Source organism: Haplochromis burtoni, unplaced genomic scaffold, assembly GCF_018398535.1.
Source record: "Haplochromis burtoni strain Fernald_Lab_line unplaced genomic scaffold, NCSU_Asbu1 Contig_493, whole genome shotgun sequence".
In the NCBI taxonomy this organism is placed as follows: domain Eukaryota; kingdom Metazoa; phylum Chordata; class Actinopteri; order Cichliformes; family Cichlidae; genus Haplochromis; species Haplochromis burtoni.
Window position 1 is genome coordinate 136,094 of NW_024582854.1, and position 23,260 is coordinate 159,353.

The following is a 23,260-nucleotide window of genomic DNA, read 5'->3' on the forward strand; positions in this document are numbered from 1 at the left end:
TATATATATAGCTACACAGCTATACAGCTCAGTGTCTGAAAGTGCATAAGGTCGAACAAATCACGGGGAAGGGAATGTTGACAGTCATTATGTGTATTACTTTCTCCATCCACACACACCTCTGTGTTTGGAGTTGTTGGATGGCAAAGCAAACTGTAGGGAGGGAGAGAGGGGGCAACATTTAGCCCGCGGGGTGCAGCAGGACAACAACCTCGGCGAGTCCCCCACCCCCCCACCTCCAAAACTGTCACACGTGTACTCTCGCTTCAGTTAAAGCTGGCTCCTGAGCCGCTCGGACTCCTGTTTGTTTCATTATCTCCTCGGTTCCTTCACGGTGGAAGGGAGGTGATTCTCTCCGCCGCCATTTTTGGGGAACTGCTTATTCGTAAAGAAACTTTGCTAGCTGCTTCCTAACGTTAGCAGCTAGCTGGTTGGCCAGTACCCTGCCTGCCTTTCCTGCAGCTCGTTGTGACAGTTTAAGCTTGGCAGTCAATCGTTATCCAGCTCAGCTCTTTGCTTCGCTTTCATATAAATATTTATTATTTTCACTTGCTGACGAAAATCGGTTATTGCTAAGGAGAATAATCGGGCTGGGCAGAATGACCGTCTGTATTTGGCTAGGGCAATTATGCGGTTAGATTAGCGAATTAGCATTGCTAACTTATCGGCTAGCGAATTCCGCACTCTGATTTGCCCGGATTGCTTTGCCTGCCCGTGATTTAGCCACAGACACCTTGCCCTGCTCTGTTTCCGAGTAACCGGATTAAGCAGCCGTTCATACCCCCACTTCATCTCAACCTGTGTGGATTCATTTTTCTTTTCTTGACAAGGTGAGTTGATAACTAACTTTAGCGTTCTGCTAACGTTTACTCTGTGTGTGTTGATTTGTTCTCCCAACGCTAGATACTGCAACGGAGCTTAATTTCAATATATCTTAGCTTACGAGTTAGCCAGCCAAATAGGATGCTATTTTCCAGCTAACCAAAAGTTGCTGTCACAACTTCTACAGTGTGTCACATCAACAGATTTTTTTAGTCCGCTTATTGGGCAAGTTGTTAGTGTGAAGACAGTATGTTTTTAATGGCGACGTGACATGTCTCTAATTGATCCAAATGTACAAGGGGAAATGCTGGGGAGCTAAATCGAGAGTTGTTATCATGGTAGTAAAAGGATGGGCACAGATTGCTTTACCTAAGCAGCGTTAGCTAGCTGCTTTAGCATGCTAATCCGCTTTATGCAACTATGGTTGAAAGCAGTGCCACTCCCTCGTTTTGTTTTTGTCCACTGTGGCTGTACGGCAACACTGAGTGAAACTCGCCTCTGAGGAGAGGAGGGTGTCTGCTTGGCAAGTTTGTTTACCTCTAAGGGACATCGTACTGTCTGAAAAGCTATGCAGTGTAGCGGTAGGTGACATTGGTCCAGGCTCATCCTATGTATGTCGCACGTAAGTTGCTTTCACTGGCTTTGTGTTTACAAGCGGCGTTGGCCAGCAGAGTCTGACAAATCATCGTTGCCGTGTGCGAGAACGGGTAGCGCTCACGTCGGTCGGCGGCTGGTGTTTTTTTTTTTTTTTTTTTTTTTTTGTGCATTGACGTGAATCGCATTCTTCAGTTTTCAGTGTTGATATTGCGTAACAGTGGATATTACTCGGCAAGCTTCCCTTCTGCCTGGCTTATCTGCGTGTTTGTCGCCTAACTTATGCATTACACAGAGGACCAGCCGCACACGGAGGCAACACGGCACTGAATGTGGTTCAGTAACGCCGGAGTTGTGGCACCAAGTTCATCATGCATCCAAGGCGTTGCGCTTTGTTTGGGGTGATTTCTCAAATGTCCCAGGCTTGGTGGCTGACATGCCTTCTCTAGATCTTTGTGTGCAATGTAACAGGACTTTCTCTGCTACTCACTGATCACTAATTTTTCTGGCAGGCTGCCTGTCTGTCTGCTTTCCAGGTTCATTATAACTTGGTCTCATCTGATCACCTGCCAGTTGTTCATTTACATGTCTGCATGACTGTCAGAACAACAGTGCGTTCACACTGTCAAGCTACAAACCAGTGAGTGGTGCCCAGTGTCTTGATTGCTGGAGAAGCCCTTAAAAAGTTGTTGCCAGTGTTATATCAGGGTGATGTTGAATATGAGCAAACTGCATAATGGATTTAAGCGCCCTCAGGAAAACTGGATTAGACACCAGAGCAAAGCCTGCAGTGGTTGCTCAAGTTGAGATCAAAGGCAGCCAGTAGTAGTCTTGCCTTATTGTAGTGAATAATATATAATACGCTTTCACATGTAATACCATGAACCTTACTTAGCTTATTGATTGTACAGTGCCTTATTATTGTATTTAATCTTTTTATAGCTGGTATAAGTGAGGGCTACTCACATGATAGTGATCCTCAGGTTCCATTTGTGGCGTTCAACATTCAGTAGTATGGTAGAGAGGGGAAAAAATGATATGATCGTGGAGATGTAAACCGTAGCACCTATACCTTTTTTAAAAATATATATTACATCTGTGTGCATCATGGGTGTGTTTTAAAAAATCTTTTGACATCAGCGGTGGTCAGCGACACAGATAATAAGACTCATTTTTTAATGAGATTCTTTTTTCCATAATAAGGAGAAATAAGGGGAGACGTCTGTAATTGAGGGTGGTTGCTTAACACTTGGAGACCAACAACATATTTGATGAGTCAGAGTGAGAGCAAGAAGTCGGGGGTAGGGAGGCACATTTATTTCATTGTTTTCAGGTGATCAACTGAGGATACAAACTTTAAAATGAGACAAAAATGTCTCAAGATTGACATTGTGCATCCTGTATCTTAAAACCAATCATAATCTTTAAGTTCACTCTCAGATTTTGCTAATTATTTTGATTACAATTAACTGAAGGTTTAAAGAGTCTATTTGACCATGTTTTAATTAAGGGATGTAAATGAAGAAGTAGTTTGTACTATGAAAGTGTATGCCTTAGAGCTTATCAGCTCTTCATATTAGGGCTAGCATGTTTTTCTGACAGTTGTGCAATACACAGCAATGACGTTAAACTTCTAGCAGTTGAGCTTTTGTACACCTGAGTCACACGCAAGCCCATTTTTCCTGCTCGGGTTGTATGCTTTTTCAGACTCCAAGAATACACCTGTTCTGTTGTTGATAACCCATTGAGACCTGCTTTTATTTCAGCACAGTAAATGGATCAGGAATCAGATGAATTTAAGATGTGACCTGTAGATTAGGTAGTAATCTAATGTTATCAGAACTTATGCATATTCTCAAATCCAAAAAGTCCTTAGACCAAGCAGCCCATCCGGTTTGACGAACCACATCCACTGAGACATATGAGTATTTTGGTGTGTGGATGCCCGTATTTGCTGTTAAAGGGGCCATTTTAAATGCATTTGTTTTCCCTTCTCTTGTTCAGAGTAACTGTGGCATGTCGTTGATGCTCCTGACACTTGTCGCAACTGGAGGGGTGTAAATAGAGCTTTGTGATAGAAACTGGATGGTTCAGTCTTCTTAGCGTTTGGTCACTGCGTCTCTCCTCTCCATCACCAGCTTTGCGATGGCACGAGAAATTGAGATGTGTTGTTGACATTAGGTAGCTTAGCTAGAGAGCGTTCACTTCCTCCACTCAGTGCAAGCCACAATCTGTAATCGGTCTGGGAGGCAGGAGCTTGGACACCCCACCCTCCATCCCAGAGGGATACAAATGTTGCGTGTAAGCCATTTTAATAACATCGCATGCAGTTCATTAAATTAACATTTTCTCTGAACAAACAGTTATATGATGTTGCAGTGCTGTTGTTATTGTTTTTCTTTTTAATGGGGCGGCTGAGTAATTAACAAAGCATGAACTCAGTTTATTGACTGGTTCAAGCACAGATGAGTTACACATGACAGTTTTCATTTTTAAAAATTAGTACCTCACTGGGCCTGACTGGGGTCGTTTATGAGCTGTAACTACAATCATGCTTCTCTTTTGGGCTTGAGAAGATTTTAATTATTGTGTGTTAATTAAGCGTGTGTTTTGAGAATGTTCTAAGAAATGAATAAGGAGGAGTTCACTAGGACCAGTTACATCAGGTTGATACGTGATCACGTCATGAGATGTATCAACTAAGTGCATTCCTATTTTGAATTATTTAACAGTACAGCATAAAGCATCTTCTAGGCAGCATTTGTATGAATATGTGTGTGTATATATAACAAACATAACAGAACTATTAAATTCCGGCAGTTCTGTTGAGGGGGGGGAAGCATATCCATAGGTGATCATAGGTATTCTGGTTAATAACTCCAGTCAAGTACAGTAGGCAGTGAGGGGGTGTAATCGCCCAAAAATAACTAAACACAAGCATGTGGGTGTAACATGGATGTGTTGAGGAACTAAGGAAGAGTAATCGCTCCAACAGTATGTTTAGTGTGGTGGCTACCAGAACATGTGGAGCAATGTTAACCTTCATACTTAATCTGGTATTACATTTTGTATTCAAAGCCATTATTGGTGTAATTGCAGCTTGACTATGAATCATCCGCTTTCAAGAATAAAAAAAGGTTAATTGGAGTCTAATTAATAACAGTAATTAAAATGTGTTATGTTGTAGTAATGGATGTTTTAGGATGGGTTTCAATTGGCTTCTATTAAAATTCTTTGGAACATCCTGTACATATTTTTCTCTGCTGTTGGTGAGCCGTCTGGCCACAGCATTGCTCCACTGTAGCTAATCCTGTGGAGCTGAGAGAAATTCACTATGGAATCAATAACTTATTTGATTATTTATTATCCTTCTCCATTTCTCTCTCTCGCTCTCTCTCTCTCCCCCCGCTTCTCAATCACACCCATTGCTACTCAGGTTTGTGTATTGCTTGCGTCTTCATTAGGCATCATGGTGATTTTTACAGTGCAGAGGAAATCAATTCGCATAACTCTTCGAGAGAGAATCCATTTTCTCAAGCAGTAAAGCAGAACAGTGTCCAGCACTTCTCCTCTTACCGTAATAATTGCATGTGCTTACACACATCTAGCAATGCAGCTCAGATTTTTCCAGATTTAGTCATGTGACAGCGTTCAGTGCTTGATTCGCACTTCTCTGCAGTGTTATTTAAATTAGAATTAATCTTTGCTCCTTTTGTTTCTGTATTTCCCCTATAATGCTAAAATATATACATATATAGGCTCCTGCCTACGATAGCCGTAATGCTCCGACAATCCATCAAGCAGTGCGGGTTTGTAGCTTAGCAAAGTCGTACTAAAACATTTGACAGATTTTACGAGCGCCGTGTACCACATAAAATCGTTTCGAGGTCAGTAAACACAACCAGAATTCATACATAAGGCCACACGGGATTATAAGGGGCGCTGTCGATTTTCAGAAAAATCAAAGGATTGATTTTAAGTGTGCCGTATTTTCCAAACAATACGGTAATAATGACGGCCTGCTAGCATGCTCTACCAAAAATAGTGCTTTGTTGTGTATCTGACCGTCGCCGCCATGCTTTTTCCGCCATGTGCGTATGAAAACAAAGGCACCGCGCATGTGCGTTTTACCCATATTCTAGTGTTTAATATATTTATTATTTTCCACAATGAAATACAAAAATACAAAGCAGTTTTACCCATATTCTATCGCGATATTTCATTTTCTTATCTTTGCCCAACATTATATCGGTATTACCGTGAACGGTATGATATGGCCCAGCCCTAATTGCAATTAACCATTTTAACTGCTGTTTTTTTTAAGTTATGCTTCATTACACTAACAGAAAACCTGCATCTTTTACATTTTAAAGTGTAATAATTATGTGAATAGAAAAGCATCTAGCATGAGAGGGGAAAAATTACCATTGTAATAAATGACCACTGCAAAACACTATTGAGAAATTATGTAGTTACATTTGTATTACCTTTCGGTTACCTTTCTAACTGCTAGACGGTATACCAGATGTACCAGTTTTAACTTCCTGGATGGCACACACACATTTTCTAAATACCACCATGACGGTGAATAGTCAAAAGTTGGAGCTTTAAAGGTTCCACTGAGACAGTGAATGCATTAACTGGCCATATTTATCAGGTACAGTTCTAATGCGGTTAAAAAAATATATAATTCATTTACACTGAATTATATTTAACATGGAAAATTTAAGTAATTACAATGTATATAGTTTGGAAAACTAATAACTGCACATTTACCAAATAACACCGCTAAAGCCTTAATCACACAGGTCTAGACACCAGTTGTTGTGTATTAATGTGTAATATGTATTCCCTGGTTGGTTATTGAGTTATTGATTCGTGATTACTTTGCTGTGGCCTTCTGTAGTTTACATGGATGGAAGATACCAACATGTCTGCAAACACCATGTATTCTAGGTGCACTTGAAAAAAGGGCGACATGTCTACAAACACTTGGAAAATACTTGCCAGGTGGGAGTGAGACTAAAAGGCACAACACAAACCAGAAACAGAAAATGTTTGCCTTCAAAGTTAAAGTTGTGCCTTACCAATAGAACCAAGAAATTTTACTTTGAAGGAGAATCTTTTCCATTTTGTATCTCACCTTTCACACTATTGCTCGGTGAATAGTTTCCAAATGTTTCCAAACAAGATGGCATCTTCCATATAAATTACTGATGACCACAGCAACTTGCTAGTGACCAGAGCAATGTAAAGCAATTTTCAGTACAGGACCGTATACCTCTCTGTCATCAATTTCATGCTAGCGAATGCCAGCAACCTTCAGCAACCACTGACCATCCAGTTCCAGAAACCATACTTTTCCCTTGTCACCAGTTGCTGCCAGTTGGTTTCAACAGATCTCTAGGGCTGTGTGAGTGAGGCCTAAAGGGTATGCTGAGTAATGCAGGGTAGTAAATACTATCACCGAACATTAACAGCTGTGAGGGGCTCTATGGCTACTTTCATCAGTACAGTAAAGACAGATGGGGGATCAAAAAAAGAGTGCAGAGGTTCAGCAAAATGAGGCATCTGTGTTCATTTCTGGTCGCAATACTTCTGTGTTTGGCATTTATTGAGTATGGGGCTCAAGCAGCTCCGTCTTGCACAGATGTAAGAAAACAGGTGAGGTAAAGATTAAGCTAATAGATGTTTGTTGTTTGTTTGTTTGTTTTTTTTAAACTGTTGAGAGAATAAAGTTTGTTTCAAAGCTGCCATTCAACACTACCAAATATACTCACCTATAGAAAGTGCCGCCAAGTAACACTTCTATAAGTATAGTTTGCCAAAATAATGTTATTGTTATGCATCTAATAAGTTTAATAATAATTTATTTATTTTGATTAAAAAAGAAACCTAAGAGTAGATTATTTATTTGGGTTTTTGTTGTATGTTTTTTATGTGTTATTTTTCTATTTTTTTTAATGTAATGACTAAAATGGTTTCATTCTAGTCCGTTTTAAATATATATAAATGACTTTGTTAATATTGCTTATGTTAAATAGAAATAAAAGGCTTGTTAGCATGTAATGTTGTAGCCGTGCATTGTAGCAATCTGTGAGATCAGTGTGGTGCATTTATGAGGAAGTGTAGTCACATGTCTGCTAGAAAAAATCACAGAAAACTTTGACAGCAGACTGTTGTTAACATTTTTGGTTGTTGCTGCTGCTCTGAATGCTTTGTCAGTATATCGTTCTGACTTTGCGACGAGCTTTTAGCTTAGAGCTGATATTTTTCTTAATTTGTCAGCAACACTGGTTTGAAGCTTTTCTACTTTCACGCACAAAATCCCCAAAATCTCAGAGTACACGGTACATGTGTACTCACATCTCTAAGCGTTAACTTTAAAGTTAACATGGCCGTGCCATCTGCTTTTTTTTTTAATGCGGTAAAACTGCCACATGTAGATGTTGTTGTGTACATGCTACATATCGTTACTGAAAAATGTTGATGAGCTTGATTGGCAGCACATGACATGAAGATGTTATGCACTGCCTTTCATTGGAACACTAATGCATAGTTTCGCTTTTCTTTGGCAGTCCAGCATTCCTGTTGGCCCTTTGACCAACATGAGACTGGATGTCATGTGTATTTTGGGAAATTCACACAAGTTCACATTAGCATCTCACACCAAGTAAAACCTTGCTGTTGAAGTTCCATGCATGATGTGTCAAGTATGTGCTTAAGAGTTGTCTACCATATTGCATGTGATATAATCACTGGTTGCTATGGAACAATGTTAATTCCACAACTGGTTGGCAAGTGGTTCCTGGAGTTTGTTGGCTGTCGCTCGGTGAAATTGATTGCAAAGAAGGTGCTGTACCAAAAAAAACCTTTCCATATTTGTCTTCAAATACTCCCTAACTACCAGCCAAATGAGAAGTAGAGAAGGTTTAGCTTCAGAATAAAAGTTGTGCCTTAGCGCGGTAGTCAACATGTTTCAAAAGGTGCAACTTTTACTTTTGAAGGCAAACCTTCTCCATTCCCGGGTTGTGTCCCACACTCCCAAACTGAGAGCAGAGCGGCTGGCCAGTATTTGTAGACAAGTCTGTCACATTGATACAATCTACAGGCAATCTCACAATATGGTAGCTACCAAAGCAATCACAAGGAGGTTTTTGCCAACTGGTTGGAGAATGCATTCTTTTTGGTAGCGACAGGTGGTTGCCAAGCAGTCACTGACAGGTGTGAATGGGGCTTGAGCATTTATTTTTCCCTCAACTGCTATCAAACTTCAACTACTTCTGCTGGCTTAGAAGTTAATGTCCCATGGATAGTGGTCACATGTATGCAAAATGTCAATACCTGTATATTAAATGTTTCGTGTATAGTTAAATTGACCCCTGTTTATTGTTGATGAAGCTTAAAAGTTTTCTTAACAGCAAAGTTTTAAGCTTATTTGCTTTTTTTCATTATGGCAGAATTAGAAAAATCTGAATCTCTATTCACTAGAATCCAATAGAATAAGACTAGACCTCTGTGTTTCTTACTTAAGCATGTTTATATTAACAGTTTGTATTTCATTCTGTCCAGAATATTTATTGTCTTTGAGGACTCTGTTTCCCAATTCTTTTTCTTTCTTTTCTTTTTTTTTTTTAACAGTCAGCTGGATAGCTTTTTTTTTGTACATAATTTGAATGAGGCTTGTAAACAGTATTAAGCTTGCATATGTAAATATGTTAGTTGTGAGTCCGATGATGCAAATATTTAGCCCTATGCCAGGATTGATCAGTCAGTGCAGCTCACCCTTCATTTCTGCAGGCCAGCTCATAGCAGTGGACATGAAATCAATTCTTGTGTTGGAATATTTGTATTGTCCAGTCATCCCAGTAGTTTAAAGATCTACAGTAATTGCTGAGGCAGTGCTAGTGATGACTCAGCGGTTAAATTAGTGTCAGTAGCTGAAGGCCAAAATCACCAAGTATAATATAGTTCAGAGGTGACCTTTCTGACCAACTCGGTCTTTTGTGTTTTTCTTTTCATGAAATATAAAGCTATATTCTTGCCCTGTCACTCTGTGAGCAAACAAGCGTTTGAGAAAATATTTCATTTTTGCTTTCTTTTAGGTCAAAGTTGTGCTCAGATTTCCTTCTTTCCTCTTTGAAGGTCTTTGACTCATCTTGCTGGTATCGTCAAACTCTTGTTCCTCCTCTGCAGGATCAATGTGTTTCATCTTGTCCTTGCTAACACATCTCGCTGTCTCTGTCTCATTTTTTGTCCATGCAGGCGCCCATGTACTGGTTCCTTAGGGTCATCGATTACCGCAGATGAATCTTCAGCTGCTTTGCCATAGCTCAGCAGCCAGATAGTCCCATCGCCTTTGCGTGGGTGATAAGGGACTACATTAACCAGGATGCCCTCCTCCGTAAGGGCAGGGAGCCTCAAGGATCCGGAGGTGGCTGAGCTTTTCTTCAAAGAAGATCCAGAGAAGCTTTTCTCCGACCTCCGAGAAATTGGCCATGGCAGCTTTGGCGCCGTCTACTTTGTAAGAGAACTGCATCTTTACTCTGACACAAACAAAAGACAGTCACTTTGGATTAGATGAGTGGTTTAAAAAAAAAAAACCTGTTCACTTTAAAAAGTGATAAAATCAGTTAAATAGTGTAACACTGAGCCCATAAACTCCACAGGAAAGTGTTTATTTGGATGTAAATGTCCTCAGAGGTGTCCCTGCCTTTTGGCCATTATAGAGAATGCAGGTTAAACATACTCCTGGCTTCATTTTTCAGACTCGAAAGTTACTTCCATCTTTTAAAGAGATCTTGATAAACAACATGTCAAATGCAGATAATTAATGTTACAGCGTATGTTCTGATTGCAGCATGTACCAACAGTGTCCTTCTCGTTTCCCAGGCACGGGATGTGCGCACAAACGAGGTGGTGGCAATTAAAAAGATGTCCTACAGTGGCAAACAGTCTAATGAGGTGAGAAAATTGTGGCCAGAAAATAGATCGAAAAAACACAAATTGATGCAGCAAATCATGAAGCATTGATGCCAAATAATCCAAATCCAAATATAAAAAGAACGTTATAGGTGAACATTGTGCTGTTTCTGAGCTTCCAGCAAAGTGGAATTCGCTTTCTTGAATCAGTAACTTTGCTGCAGACACAGCCACCTCTGGTTCGTTAAGCCAGTCAACGATTGCCATTTAAATCTTTATTTCACCAACAGAAATGGCAGGACATCATAAAGGAGGTGAAGTTCCTCCAAAGGATCCGGCACCCCAACAGTATAGAATATAAAGGATGTTACCTCCGTGAGCACACAGCATGGGTGAGTCTATCTTACAGGCATGCATAATCTCACGCTGCCTAGCACCGCTATTCTTAAAATGATGTCATGTTTCCAGCTGGTGATGGAGTACTGTCTTGGCTCGGCCTCTGACCTGCTAGAAGGTGAGAAGCAAACAGTTGTTTTTACTCTTCTAAATGACATGTGGATATTTGAGTGAGTTCACATTGTTCTGGTTGTTTTCCTGCAGTTCATAAAAAACCTTTACAAGAAGTTGAGATTGCTGCCATCACACATGGTGCTCTGCAGGGGCTGGCCTACCTTCATTCCCATAATATGATCCACAGGTGAGTGAGGTCCTCCATCAACTGTTTTATTTTATTTTATGATATTTTAAGTATCTTAGGAAGCAACTGTAAACACTACATCTCTCCACTTATCCACATGCTGTGATGTTCTCTCTCTCTCTCTCTCAGGGATGTGAAAGCTGGCAACATCCTGCTGACTGAGCCTGGCCAAGTCAAACTGGCAGATTTTGGCTCTGCCTCCATTGCCTCACCTGCCAACTCTTTTGTGGGAACGCCATATTGGTAAGTGAAATCTGTATGAAGTTAAAGTGTAAGTGTAAGCGTGCGTGTGTGTATGTTTTGCGTGCATAAACCAAAACTGAATTTATCGATTCTTTAAGTGGGTGTCTGTTAAAAGCAGCGATTGACCAGAACTGATTGTATATTTTCACATTCATACTCATGCCTGCCGATATAGTCAAATGCTTTGATACTGTAATCAGTAACAGGATTTCGACCTTGCCTTATTTACTATTAATTTACCCTATATTTATATTATGTGGCTTTTTGTCTGATCCCTTGTCCTGATTTATGTTTTTCCTTGAATTTATCCAGGATGGCCCCAGAGGTGATTCTAGCTATGGATGAAGGCCAGTATGATGGGAAGGTGGATGTCTGGTCCTTAGGGATTACCTGTATAGAATTAGGTGAGTGACAGTGTGTTTGTATGATTGAACTGACATTTATAAAGCTAATTTTCTAGTCTTGTTGAGAACTCAAAGCACTTTAACCTGCAACCCACATTTAACCAGACATTCATACAGTGCTTTATTCTATGTGTCTTAACTTTATCTACCTCACACCCGTGGGCCAATATAGAATCAACAGTTATCTTAACTTGTGTGGTGCTAGTGCTAATAGTGTACCACGACGCCACCTCTATTGTATCAATAATAATGTAACAGCAGGAGAAAGTTACTTTTACCGGAAATGAAAGATTAAGGATTTTCTTTCCCTGACAAAGTGATTGTGATGTTTTGTTGCATCAGTAGTGTTTACTGATCACAGTTGGGTATTTTTTTTTTTTTTTTTTACTTCTCATCAGTTGTGAAAGGCAGCTTTAACCCTTCACTTACTCATACCAGTCACCCTGTAATTAAATTGGTGTCTGACTGATGTCGTTCTGTTCCAGCGGAGAGGAAGCCTCCCTTGTTTAACATGAATGCAATGAGTGCCTTATACCACATAGCGCAGAATGAGAGCCCCACGCTGCAGTCCAGTGAATGGTGAGGTGTCACACATGCTCTCACAGTTTATCGTCTGTGTAGTTAAATTCAGATGTCTGCTGGGGATGTGAAACAAAGGTGTATATTTTTTGTGGATGCCAGCAGAGAGTTATTCTATCTATATCTAGTGTTTTGTAGCTGAAATAATGATGTTTGTTTTTGATGCCCACTCTCTGTGTCGTTGTTTTTTTGACAGTCTCTCTTCTCCTCGTCTTTGTTCCAGGTCAGAAGATTTTAGAAACTTTATCGATTCTTGCCTTCAGAAAATCCCCCAGGACCGACCGCACTCTGACGACATGTTGGGTGTAAGTGTGCGCACATGTGCTGATGTATCGTACACTGCAACACAGACAGAGAGCAGCAGGGTCACTGTGCTAAGATGTGATACTGACGAGCCCTCTGGTGATGAAGCTCCCTGTGATGTTTGCACTCTGTTCTCTCCTCACATAAGCTTCTATTTTGATTCTTTAATCCTCCGTTTCCGGATAAACTGACAGAGACACACACAACCAAAACATGTACAGACACACACAGAGCTTGCTGTAATTACTATGGAGATGTGACTTCAGGGTCCATCGTTAAGTCACTGAGCAGCTGTCGTTTAGCCTGCTAATAGACTCTCTGTTGCTAATGGAAGTTGCCCTTAGGGTATGAAAACACTGCACATTGTCTTTTTGGTTTTTTTTAAATGTCAACTTCTAAAACTGTGCCTATCTCAAGATCAGCTGAAATGTGTTTTTAGCTGCTGCTTAGTGTGGTTTTCCTGTATGTGAGTTGTAGCCCAACTTAACCACCTTAAGCTGAGCAAACACTGCGTTTTGTTTTTTTTTTGTTTTGTTTTGTTTTTTTCTTCAGTCGCCTTATTCAGCTTCTGCTCAAACTGCACGATTGACTCGCAGGGGTTAGAAGTTTGTAGGTCATGATGCAGGGTCTCACACTACACAGCCCGATGCTATGATGCGATCTGAGTGCTCACACTGTGCGTCCATAAAATGAAGGTTATAACAGAAAAGCTTCTCGTTACCCCACGTATACTACACGATGCACGACACACGATGAAGGCGAAACTCGGGCCAATAACCAAAACGGTCGCATAACTGAAAAATCGGCTCAAAATAAGCCAAAAATCGCACAGTGTATGCCCAGCATTAAAGTGCGTAGCAAATGCCTTTTAATCTTACGAGGAAATGCGTGACTTTATCTACTTGGGTATTATTCTTAGCTGTCATAACTGTCATAGCTTCACAGACAGTCGTCTGGATGATCTGCTCTTGTGCATATTTCTTCCCCTTATACATGGGGGTTCTGGTAAGCAGGCACATGGTAGGAAGAGTCATTGTCAAAATGTAATAGTAGCTTATGCGCTGACATTTTAACTATTGTGGCACTCATTCTGGGATTTTAATGTTATATATTAAGGGTTAACTTTTATTTCTGACTAACTAATATAACACATGTTCCTTTTGAGGATCTTGGGCTTAGGGTTAGTGCCAAACCACAACCGCTCAAGGGGCTTTATATTTTAAGGTAAAGACCCTACAATGAATACAGAGAGAATCCCAACAATCAGACGCCCCCCTATGAGCAAGCACTTGGCAACAGTGGGAAGGAAAAACTTCCTTTAACCTCCCGAACTCTTTCGTGGCATTCTTAGTTTCTTTTTGCTATTTGGGCTGATTGGGACCTGATGAATGTAAAAACAAAGAATTACCAGATTTTATTTTATTTATTTATTTTTTTTTCCTGATTTTTGTTTCTGAGAAAAATGAGATCCACATATTAGGACATTTGTTTTAAATTTTGATAGAACAGTGGCAGTATAACGTCCTCGTAAGTGGATATCAGGCCCCTGTAGAGCAAAATATTGTATTTTGGTCTAGACAACCCAAAATGTGATGTCCAAGAGGGGAGAGAGACAAGACAGGAAAGTATTAAGGTATTAAGCTGCACCTCTTGACCTCTGAATTCAGGTGTTTTCAGTGTTGTTGTCACAGGTGTATAATAATCAAGTGGCTAGCCCTCTGCTTTTACAGAGGATGCAAGTTAAGTTCCAGCAGTTTTATTTGTGAAATTACTTCCCTCCTAGATAATCCACAGTCTGTCAGTAGTATTAGTGCAGTGTTGAAGTGTTTGGGAACTGTGTGTTGGGAGCTTTCCATGACAGAGCAGTTCGTGTAGGTGTTTCTTTTGTTTGCAGATACTGTAACTTATTATTATATGCTAACTTGCAAATTTCATCTAATGTTATGAGACTGCAATGTAAAAATCCTAGCTTCACTTGTGTTTCAGTAGAACTTCTGACATGTAAATATATTTGATCAGTCAAGAAAAGACTCTTCACACATGCAGCTTATTTCCCCTGTTTTTTGCCTGAAAACAATTAATTTGTGTCATTGTCAGACAAAGAATATACATATTAATATTCAGGCGTAAACACACACCAATGGGATCATCACTCTTAGATTGACACTAATCAATCAATGCCTGAGCACCTTTGTCCCCAATTTAACTGGTGTGGTTGCTCTTGAGTTGCTGATCCTGAAGCAGTATACCCAGGCCTGGGCTGTATGGCTTTTGTCGGTGCAGGTGAGCATAGAGGTTAGGGGCATAGGGAGACACTATGGACTCTTTATAGGCTTGTCTTGTTAGTCTGTTTCTTTTCCTTTTTTTATTAAGGCTCTCTGATGTCATTCTGATGTTATTTCCCCGTCTCCTGTCACGTTACTTACAAACCTACCAGTTAAAAATGGACATGCAAGTAACTTTCCTTTCACCGCCCCACAGCACGAGTTTCTGCAACGTGAGCGTCCAGACTCTGTGCTGATGGACCTCATTCAGAGAACCAAGGATGCCGTACGAGAGCTGGATAACCTGCAGTACCGAAAGATGAAGAAGATCCTCCTTCAGGAGGCCCACAATGGGCCCACTTCAGAAGCCCAGGATGCAGACGAGGTGTGTGGACGTTTGCTGGCTAGCATCCAAACTTGAGCGACAAGAACAGGCTTCATGTGGGCACACAAATGAATTTGCCACTTTAAAAGAGCTTTCCTCAGTAACTCTAAATGCCTTGTTTGTATGCATGTCTGTCTGCGTCTCCTGTGTCTTTCGTTCTTCCTCTTGTTCCCTCGCACGCCGTCTTTCTCTGCGCCACTCTTTCGGCTTTGTCTTCAGGACCTGGAGCCTGGTGGAGGTCGGACAGGAACGGTGAACAGCGTTGGCAGTAATCAGTCCATCCCCAGCATGTCTATCAGCGCTAGCTCCCAGAGCAGCTCTGTCAACAGCCTGAATGAAGCAGCCCAGGACAGTCGCAGTGAGCTGGACCTAATGGAAGGAGATCACACAGTCATGTCCAACAGCTCAGTCATACACCTCAAACCGGTAGGTGAAATGACTCGGACACATGCTAACAATTTAAAGGTGGATTCTTCTGATCTCAGTTTATAATAAAGCCTCACATGGCTTTGCTGGGAGCTTGGGCTCAAGTTACATCACTTCACTCTCTCAGACCATGCATACATGTCAATGCTCCAAGTGTCTTGAATGTGCTCTGTCCACGGTTACACTGTGTAGTGTATCTTCTCAATTATTCTGTTGTCTTACCCCCCTCCAGGAGGAAGAAGAGAGTCTCTCTTTGGAACAAGCGGCCACCAGTGAGCCCACTGAGCCCCAGCCAACACCAGCTCAGGCCCCGAGGAAGCACTACCGCAACAGAGAGCACTTTGCCACTATACGCACAGCATCACTTGTAAGAACACATTTGCTTAATAAACCTTCCTTTGATTTGACAAAAGGACTGAAATATTATGTGTTATATGTTTAGCAAATGTTTAAAATTCCTTGGTGGAGACTTGCGAGTAGATTTGTTTACCACTCACAAGCACAAGTGTCTAATCAGATAAGTGGAATGTCCTAGTGTAACAACAACGTTCTGATAATTCTTCTTCATCGTCATATTGTAGGTGACACGTGAAATGCAAGAACACGAGCAGGACTCGGAGCTGAGGGAGCAGATGTCAGGATACAAACGCATGAGGCGGCAACATCAGAAGCACCTAATGGCCCTGGAGAACAAGCTGAAAGGGGAAATGGATGAGCACAGGCTGAGGCTGGACAAAGAGCTGGAGAGTCAGAGGAACAACTTCACCCAGGAGATGGAGAAGCTGCTTAAAAAACACCAAGCGGCCCTGGAAAAAGACGTATGTAGACAAACGAAACTAAAATATTAATTCAGAGGAAAAACGCAGTTAATAGTCTGTAGAGACAACAGCGAAATGCTCACATTATGATATTAAACTACATTCATGTTCGATTTAGCTGAAGACGTTTGCCAACGATGAGAAGAAGTTCCAGCAGCACATTCAGGTTCAGCAGAAGAAGGAGCTCAGCAGCTTCTTGGAGTCGCAAAAGCGGGAGTATAAACTACGCAAAGAGCAGCTCAAAGAGGTAACGCACATCCGCCTCAGCAGATAATAAATGCAGCCTGTTTATCAGACTAAATAAAGATAATTATAATTAAATTATAATTTAATATAAATAATAATTAGTAAATTTACAATATCCAGTACTGCACAAAAGTCCTGAGTCACCCCTCATTTCTATATATTTTGCTTCCACTGAGCCAGACTTGTAATTTATCAATGTGGTCTGACTCAGTGGTTCTGCAGATTTTCAGTTTTCCTTTGGACATTGGCTGCTTTTTCATTCAATGTTTGTCTCAGTTTTATTGAGTTATTAGCTCACCATCTACTAATTTACAAGTGCTTTTTAAATGACTGTAACTCCGTTTGTGCAAGAGACATAATTGTAATGGGTTTGAAGAGAAGAGAAGACGAGCTTTACAAGAAGACGAGCTTTACGAGGAGATTGCTGCCGTATCTCATAAAGCATTCACAGGGTACTGCTGTCTGAACAAAATCAGCTCTGCCTAGATTTTACCATGACTCCTCCACCATTTTAGGCAAGAGAGGAAATTCAAATGGTTCCTGAAAATTGAGAATTAGTTCGTAATTTTCCAGCCTAAAGTCCATGTGGCCCGGATGATTAAGACATGAGTACAGTGGATCTCACCCCCGTTTCCCATTTTGCTAGCAGGGTAAAAACAAAAACACATTTCACTTCAGTCGAGAACTCAAATATTTTTAATTTATTACCGTATCATCCAAGACAAAGACCGGGAACACGCTTCATTTATTTTTGCTTGAAGGTGGGTTTAAATAGTTATTTGTGAGATGTGAATTTTGACTGGCGCAGGTTAAGGAATGCAGGGCTTCAAACGCTTTTGTGTCAAACTGAATCCCTGCATATTTTTAAAAAAAGCTAAACGACACCTGTGTGGCAGGAGCTGAGTGAGAACCAGTCAACACCCAAAAAAGAGAAGCAGGAGTGGCTGTCCAAGCAGAAAGAGAACATCCAACACTTCCAGGTGAGGATCGCTCAATATGTACCCTTCAAAGAACAAGTGAGATTTTTACTCGTCTGCCCCACCAAGCTTTATTTGCCGAGTCTCTTTGATTTATTTTATTATTATTATTTTTTTGGCAGTATGAGTTCTATGGTTATTTATTACAAAACCATAATGTTTATTTCCAGGCTGAGGAGGAGGCTAACCTGCTGAGGAGACAGAGGCAGTATCTGGAGCTGGAGTGTAGGCGGTTCAAACGCAGGATCCTCATCGCCAGACACAATGTGGAGCAGGACCTGGCCAGAGAGGTGTGGAGAGAAACCGATACCCAGCAGCACACAGTCTCACTTTAGGTCAGTTTTATGATACGTATTTGAGTTTTTGTTTGTTTGTTTAGGAGCTGAACAAACGTCAAACGCAGAAGGATCTGGAGCATGCAATGCTGCTGAGGCATCACGAGTCCATGCAGGAGCTGGAGTTCAGGCATCTGGCAACAATCCAGAAGGCCCGGGCAGAGCTGATACGCACCCAGCACCAGACAGAGCTCACTAACCAGCTGGAGTACAATAAGAGGAGGGAGAGGGAGCTGAGGCGCAAGCATGTCATGGAGGTCCGGCAGCAGCCCAAAAGCCTGAAGGTACACAGAAAGATGGAGACTGTTTCTTTTTCCTTTAACAAATAATTTACTACCAACACTTAACTGGAATTAATCTCATCTCATTCAACTTTTATTTTTCCCCTTTAGTCTAAGGAGCTTCAGATTAAGAAGCAGTTTCAGGAGACCTGCAAAACGCAGACTCGGCAGTACAAGGCCCTCAGGAACCATCTGCTCGAGACAACACCCAAGTCCGACCACAAGGCTGTCCTAAAGAGGCTGAAGGAGGAGCAGACTAGGAAGCTGGCCATCCTCGCCGAGCAGTATGACCACTCCATCAATGAAATGCTCTCCACACAGGCTGTAAGTTTCATAAAGGAAGATCTGCAACATTTATCAAACATAAGTCATTTCCGAGCAACATAGTGAAAATGTATCTATAGATTATTCAAAGCTAATTTGTTTAATATATTTGTGAAGGGCATCTTTAATGTTTTCTTAATGCATAACAGCCACAGAAGAACCCGTTTATGTAGGTCTGTTTCTTTGCTCCCTCCCTTAGCTGCGGTTGGATGAAGCTCAGGAGGCGGAGTGTCAGGTGCTGAGGATGCAGTTGCAGCAGGAGCTTGAGCTGCTCAATGCTTACCAGAGCAAAATCAAGATGCAGACAGACGCACAGCACGACAAGGAGAGAAGGGAGCTGGAGCAGAGGGTGTCTCTGCGGCGGGCTCTGCTGGAGCAGAAAGTAAGAATAGCCTTTGTCTAATGTCGGGATGTGGCTGAGTGCATGTTGGGAAGTGACAGGACTGCGGTTACCTCTGCATTTATATGTACCAATTCTCTGTAGGTGTTGCACATACAGTTTGTGTTTTATCTTTAGTACGCTGGGATTGTTCATACGTTTGGCCAGTAATACAAACAATGTAGTTGCCTGTTTTTTCTCCGGTGTCACATTGTGTTTATGTCCCCAGATCGAGGAGGAAATGCTTTCCCTGCAAAACGAGCGTCTGGAGCGAATCCGCTCACTGCTGGAGCGCCAGGCCCGAGAGATCGAGGCTTTTGATTCGGAGTCCATGCGACTGGGCTTCAGCAACATGGTGCTCACTAACCTGGCTCCCGATTCTCAGGGAGGCTGGGGAGGAGGAGGAGGAGGCCAGGGGGCTCAGGGGGGAGGCCACTGGCCGGGAGGAGGTGGAGGAAGCAGTCACCATAGTCATCACCAGGGGGGCTCCAGCTCACAGCAGTCCTGGGGTCACCCCATGCTGGCTGGGGGCCCACCACCCTGGAGCCTCCACCACCCTGGTGGGGGTAGTCAGAGGGGTAGCCAAGGAGGTGCGGGAGGGGTGAGGAACAGCCCGCAGGCTATGAGGAGGACGTCATCAGGGGGGAGGAGTGAACAGGGCATGAGCAGGAGCGCCAGCATCACCTCTCAGATCTCCAATGGATCCCACCTGTCATACACCTAAAATACACACGCACACACAAATTGTCTTAAAGCTAATATCTCGCTCCGAGATAACTGTACACACATGCATCACGCACATACCACAGTACATCTCGCACTGCACAGTACTGAGGCTGGGTTTACCTGAGCCCAGCCGCTCTCCTGTCACCACTGCTCTACATCAGTGTACTGCTAGCAGCAGTCTGTGGAAACCCAGAAGACTTGAGACTAATAAGATACCCGAGGGCCATTTACAGTAGTGCAATAGTAGTTTTCTTGTTGTTTTTTGTTTTTTTACTGCAGCATACACTGCTGTGTGTGTTTGTTACTGCCGTATTAGTCTCTGTTGCCACAATCCCAAACTAGTGTGTTAATTTTCTATTGAGAGTGGTTTGTTTGCCATCTTCTGTTTCGCAGTATTGTTTTAAACCCAAGTGGGACGGATTGTGCACAAAAGTGCTGAGCTTGTCCTTCAAACCAGATTTAAACTGATGAAAAGTTAAATTCGATTATTTATGTGTAGTTGGGGGAAGACTAGAGAACAGAAGGACTGTTTCAAGCGACGCTTGACGCAGCTGAGGAAGTTAATGGACCGAGAAAGAGAGCGAAGGTCGTTGTAAGTGAATAGCTGTGGGTGTTGCTGACTGTTTAGCTGCAGTGCAGGGGGACAGTTGTGGTGACAGTATTAATTCCAGCTCCAAAGCTAATCCAGCTGACTTGACGTGAGAAGTTTCAGCGAGATCATTTTCATGGAAAACAAAGCTGCGTACGTTCTGGTGCGAGTGCCATGCAGGTTTCTTGAGGACCGTGAGCCCAGCTGCCAAAGGTAAAGGTGCAGAGTTGGATTTGTCGTTATAGCTACTCATGCCAACAATACTGTGGTGTAGTGAAACACATTGTGCCAGAGAAAGGCAGTTCAGTGGACATTAATGCCACGTGGCCAAGGGAGCCACTTGTCCTTCGTGTTCAGCTCCGTTATCTCAGCTCTTGGGTTTCCACAGGCCTCTGGCCTTCACTCACACCTGCCCAGTGGAAGGCCAGTCTGAAGGGCACTTGGATCCTTATTAGTCTGCAGGCCCTATGACAGAGATGGGTTTTCAGCAGCACCTAACCTCAACTTTGAACAGTTTCAAAACTGGTGTTCACTCATCACTTGTTTGCAATACAATTTCAATCTGATTTGGCACCATTTTAGTGATGCACTATGCAGTTAGAAACAACAAGAAAAGAGAAAAAAAAATGACACAAGCCTTTTGGCCTACCTCAAGAACACTCAAGTTAGAGCCTTGAATGTCTTGATTTGCACTTTGGCGTAGGCTTTCACCCACTCTTAATTGTTAATCGGACACATTTACACAAACATGTAGTGGCTATTCATTTTATTCGCCCAGGCAAACATTACGTAAGCCTGGTTTATAAATGCATGTGCGTTGAAAATAGCACACTTAGCCTTTGTGAGCTGAGTTGGATGTAAATTGGCAACAGTCAGCAGCAGCAGGCAAATTTATTAATGTATAAAAACGTCCGTGAAGCTTTGGGAAGTATTATTATTCACAGTTGCCCGAAATGCCTTTTTGTTATTTCTTTGTTATTTTCTTTATTTTTTTTTTAAACCTTATAAGACCCTACAGTGAAAACAAATGAACACAGAGTGAGGAGGAGCTTCACTAGCCCTCAGCTTGGTTGGTGACTGCTGAACGTTTTTGAAGAGTGGATGGGTGGTGATGCTGGGATCTCCGCTGCCATGCCCCTGCAACCTTCCCCGGTCTGACACCCCGCTCTGTCTCACCCCTGATGACCACAATGTCACATTCTGACCACCGATCTTGTCCCCCAGCATCCCTCCGCCTACGTTTCCTCCCCTCTGGAGCCTCCTTTTTGTTTTGGTTTTTTTGGTCTTCGCTCCTTCACTCCCCTCCTGGATCTTTGTGGAAAGAGCTCTCTCAAGTAAAACAAAAGAAGAAAGAAATATATATAAATGTTATAAATCTATAAAGAAGGATTATAGAGATGTAAAGCTAAAGGTGGAAAGTGTTATTGTGAAACAGAGTTTATGCATTATATGTTGCTGCAGAGGTGGAATGTACAGGAAAAGCGTGTTAATATTGTATATTTTGAATCTGAACATGTGGAGATCGAATCGACAAATCAGAGACGAGTTAACTTGCGATGCAGGCACAGCGGTGCGTGGCTTTAGAGCGGCGGCAGTTGAACGATGGATCGATTCGCGGCTGCTGAGTTTTTCACTGTCTTATTTGCAGCTGCGAGTTCTCGAACTTGTTACAGATATGCTGTTGTGAATGATAACAACACAACTGTAGGTCAGATTGCCTCGAGTAAACGGCAACACTTTGTTTTGTAGTGTATGAGGATGATTTTGCACATAATTTGAAAACTAGTTAGGTGGAGCCTTTGCTCGAGCACTGGCTATGTGTTACTGACATTGTACCCCATAGTGAAGACTCAGCCTCTCTGCTTCATATCTTGGTGGTTTTTAAAGGACTTGGAGCTAAAGTAAAGGTTATAACATGAGGGGGAAAAGTCTTTTTAAAGATTTATTTAAGGAAAAAAAAGAAGTGTTAAAATCTGAAATGGCTAAAATTGTTTCCAGATTCTTGCTGTAGACAGTAAACATTTTTGTCTTGTAGGGTCCACTGACCTTACATTTTCTGATCTGTGCACCAAGAGCCCTGTTTGTTTATGGTTCGACACAAACCATTTTCACACTGCACTTAATGATTTGCCTTTGGTGTGGGGGGGAGTACCAATCTGTAGTCAATAGTTTGAATCTCTTTTTTGGCTCAGAAACAAAGCGCCAGTATGCCATTGTACCCACTTTCCCCCCAGCTCTTTAGTGTTTTTATGCCAGAAGGGGTGTTTTTAATTTCCAGATGATGTCTGCAGAGGGCCAAACGAGCGGTGGACTTTTAGACCTTCTCTTGTGTTTACTAGATCTCCCAGGTGTTTTGCGAGGCAGTCTACCTTTAGACCTCGGTCACTCTGAACTGGATCAGTTGCACTGATTGCACAAGTGACTGACCAGATTAAAGAGTCTACTGTGATCCACCCCCCCCCAACTCTGTGTTGGGGTTGGGGGAGGAGGTGACTGCTATTGCTGAAAGTAGGTGGGAGGCAGGCTTATGTCTCTGTACAGTCTGTTTTATCAGTATTCCTTTTATCTCCTGTCATTTGGTGGATCTTGCTGTTTTATTCTCCCTGGTCCAGAGATCTGTATTAAACTGTATTAAATGTATAGATTGTGCAGAAAGCTGAATGTTGCATAGCAGAAGAGAAAAGATATTCCTTACAGATGACAAAGTAAAATGTATAAATGAAACTCAAAGGCAAAGTTTAGGGGATAAATGTAATATTTTGTTTGTAATTACTATTTTTTGTTGGAAGAGGGCTACTGGATAAAGAATCATCTGTAATAAAATAATTTTAATATTTCTTTGTCCTGTGGTGTCTTGTATGAAATAGGAAATACAGTTATGTATGGATATGAAATGGAAAAAGTGTAACTGTTTCATTTTAAGATCTCCGGAGACCCCGGTAGAGA

The 23,260-nt window shown here is 41.8% G+C and overlaps 1 protein-coding gene across 3 annotated transcripts; it reads left to right on the plus strand.

The window, feature by feature from the left end:
- The first annotated feature begins 129 nt into the window (after positions 1-129).
- Positions 130-23,152, plus strand: taok1b (TAO kinase 1b). Of its 3 annotated transcripts, none has more exons than XM_005946796.3 (21): positions 130-830; positions 9,682-9,940; positions 10,309-10,380; positions 10,629-10,730; positions 10,807-10,852; positions 10,939-11,035; positions 11,165-11,278; positions 11,591-11,682; positions 12,168-12,261; positions 12,485-12,566; positions 15,046-15,213; positions 15,433-15,639; positions 15,872-16,006; positions 16,221-16,457; positions 16,576-16,704; positions 17,600-17,683; positions 17,851-17,970; positions 18,060-18,299; positions 18,408-18,620; positions 18,820-19,002; positions 19,229-23,152. In XM_005946796.3, exons 2-21 carry the CDS (start codon positions 9,809-9,811, stop codon positions 19,721-19,723), a joined length of 3,042 nt encoding a protein of 1,013 aa, XP_005946858.1. In that variant the 5' UTR covers positions 130-830; positions 9,682-9,808; the 3' UTR covers positions 19,724-23,152. The 3 variants fall into 3 exon arrangements, with proteins under 3 accessions (XP_005946858.1, XP_042069808.1, XP_042069809.1); XM_042213874.1 differs by lacking the exon at positions 130-830 and adding an exon at positions 845-1,444; XM_042213875.1 differs by lacking the exon at positions 130-830 and adding an exon at positions 845-1,403.
- Positions 23,153-23,260: the final 108 nt, after the last annotated feature.

Excerpts from the sequence above, each read along its gene's own strand:
- taok1b (XM_005946796.3), top strand. The coding sequence starts at position 9,809 with ATGCCCTCCTCCGTAAGGGCAGGGAGCCTCAAGGATCCGGAGGTGGCT. Across the intron at positions 17,971-18,059 it reads AGCAGGACCTGGCCAGAGAG|GAGCTGAACAAACGTCAAAC; the intron begins GTGTGGAGAGAA and ends TTGTTTGTTTAG. Across the intron at positions 18,621-18,819 it reads AAATGCTCTCCACACAGGCT|CTGCGGTTGGATGAAGCTCA; the intron begins GTAAGTTTCATA and ends TCCCTCCCTTAG.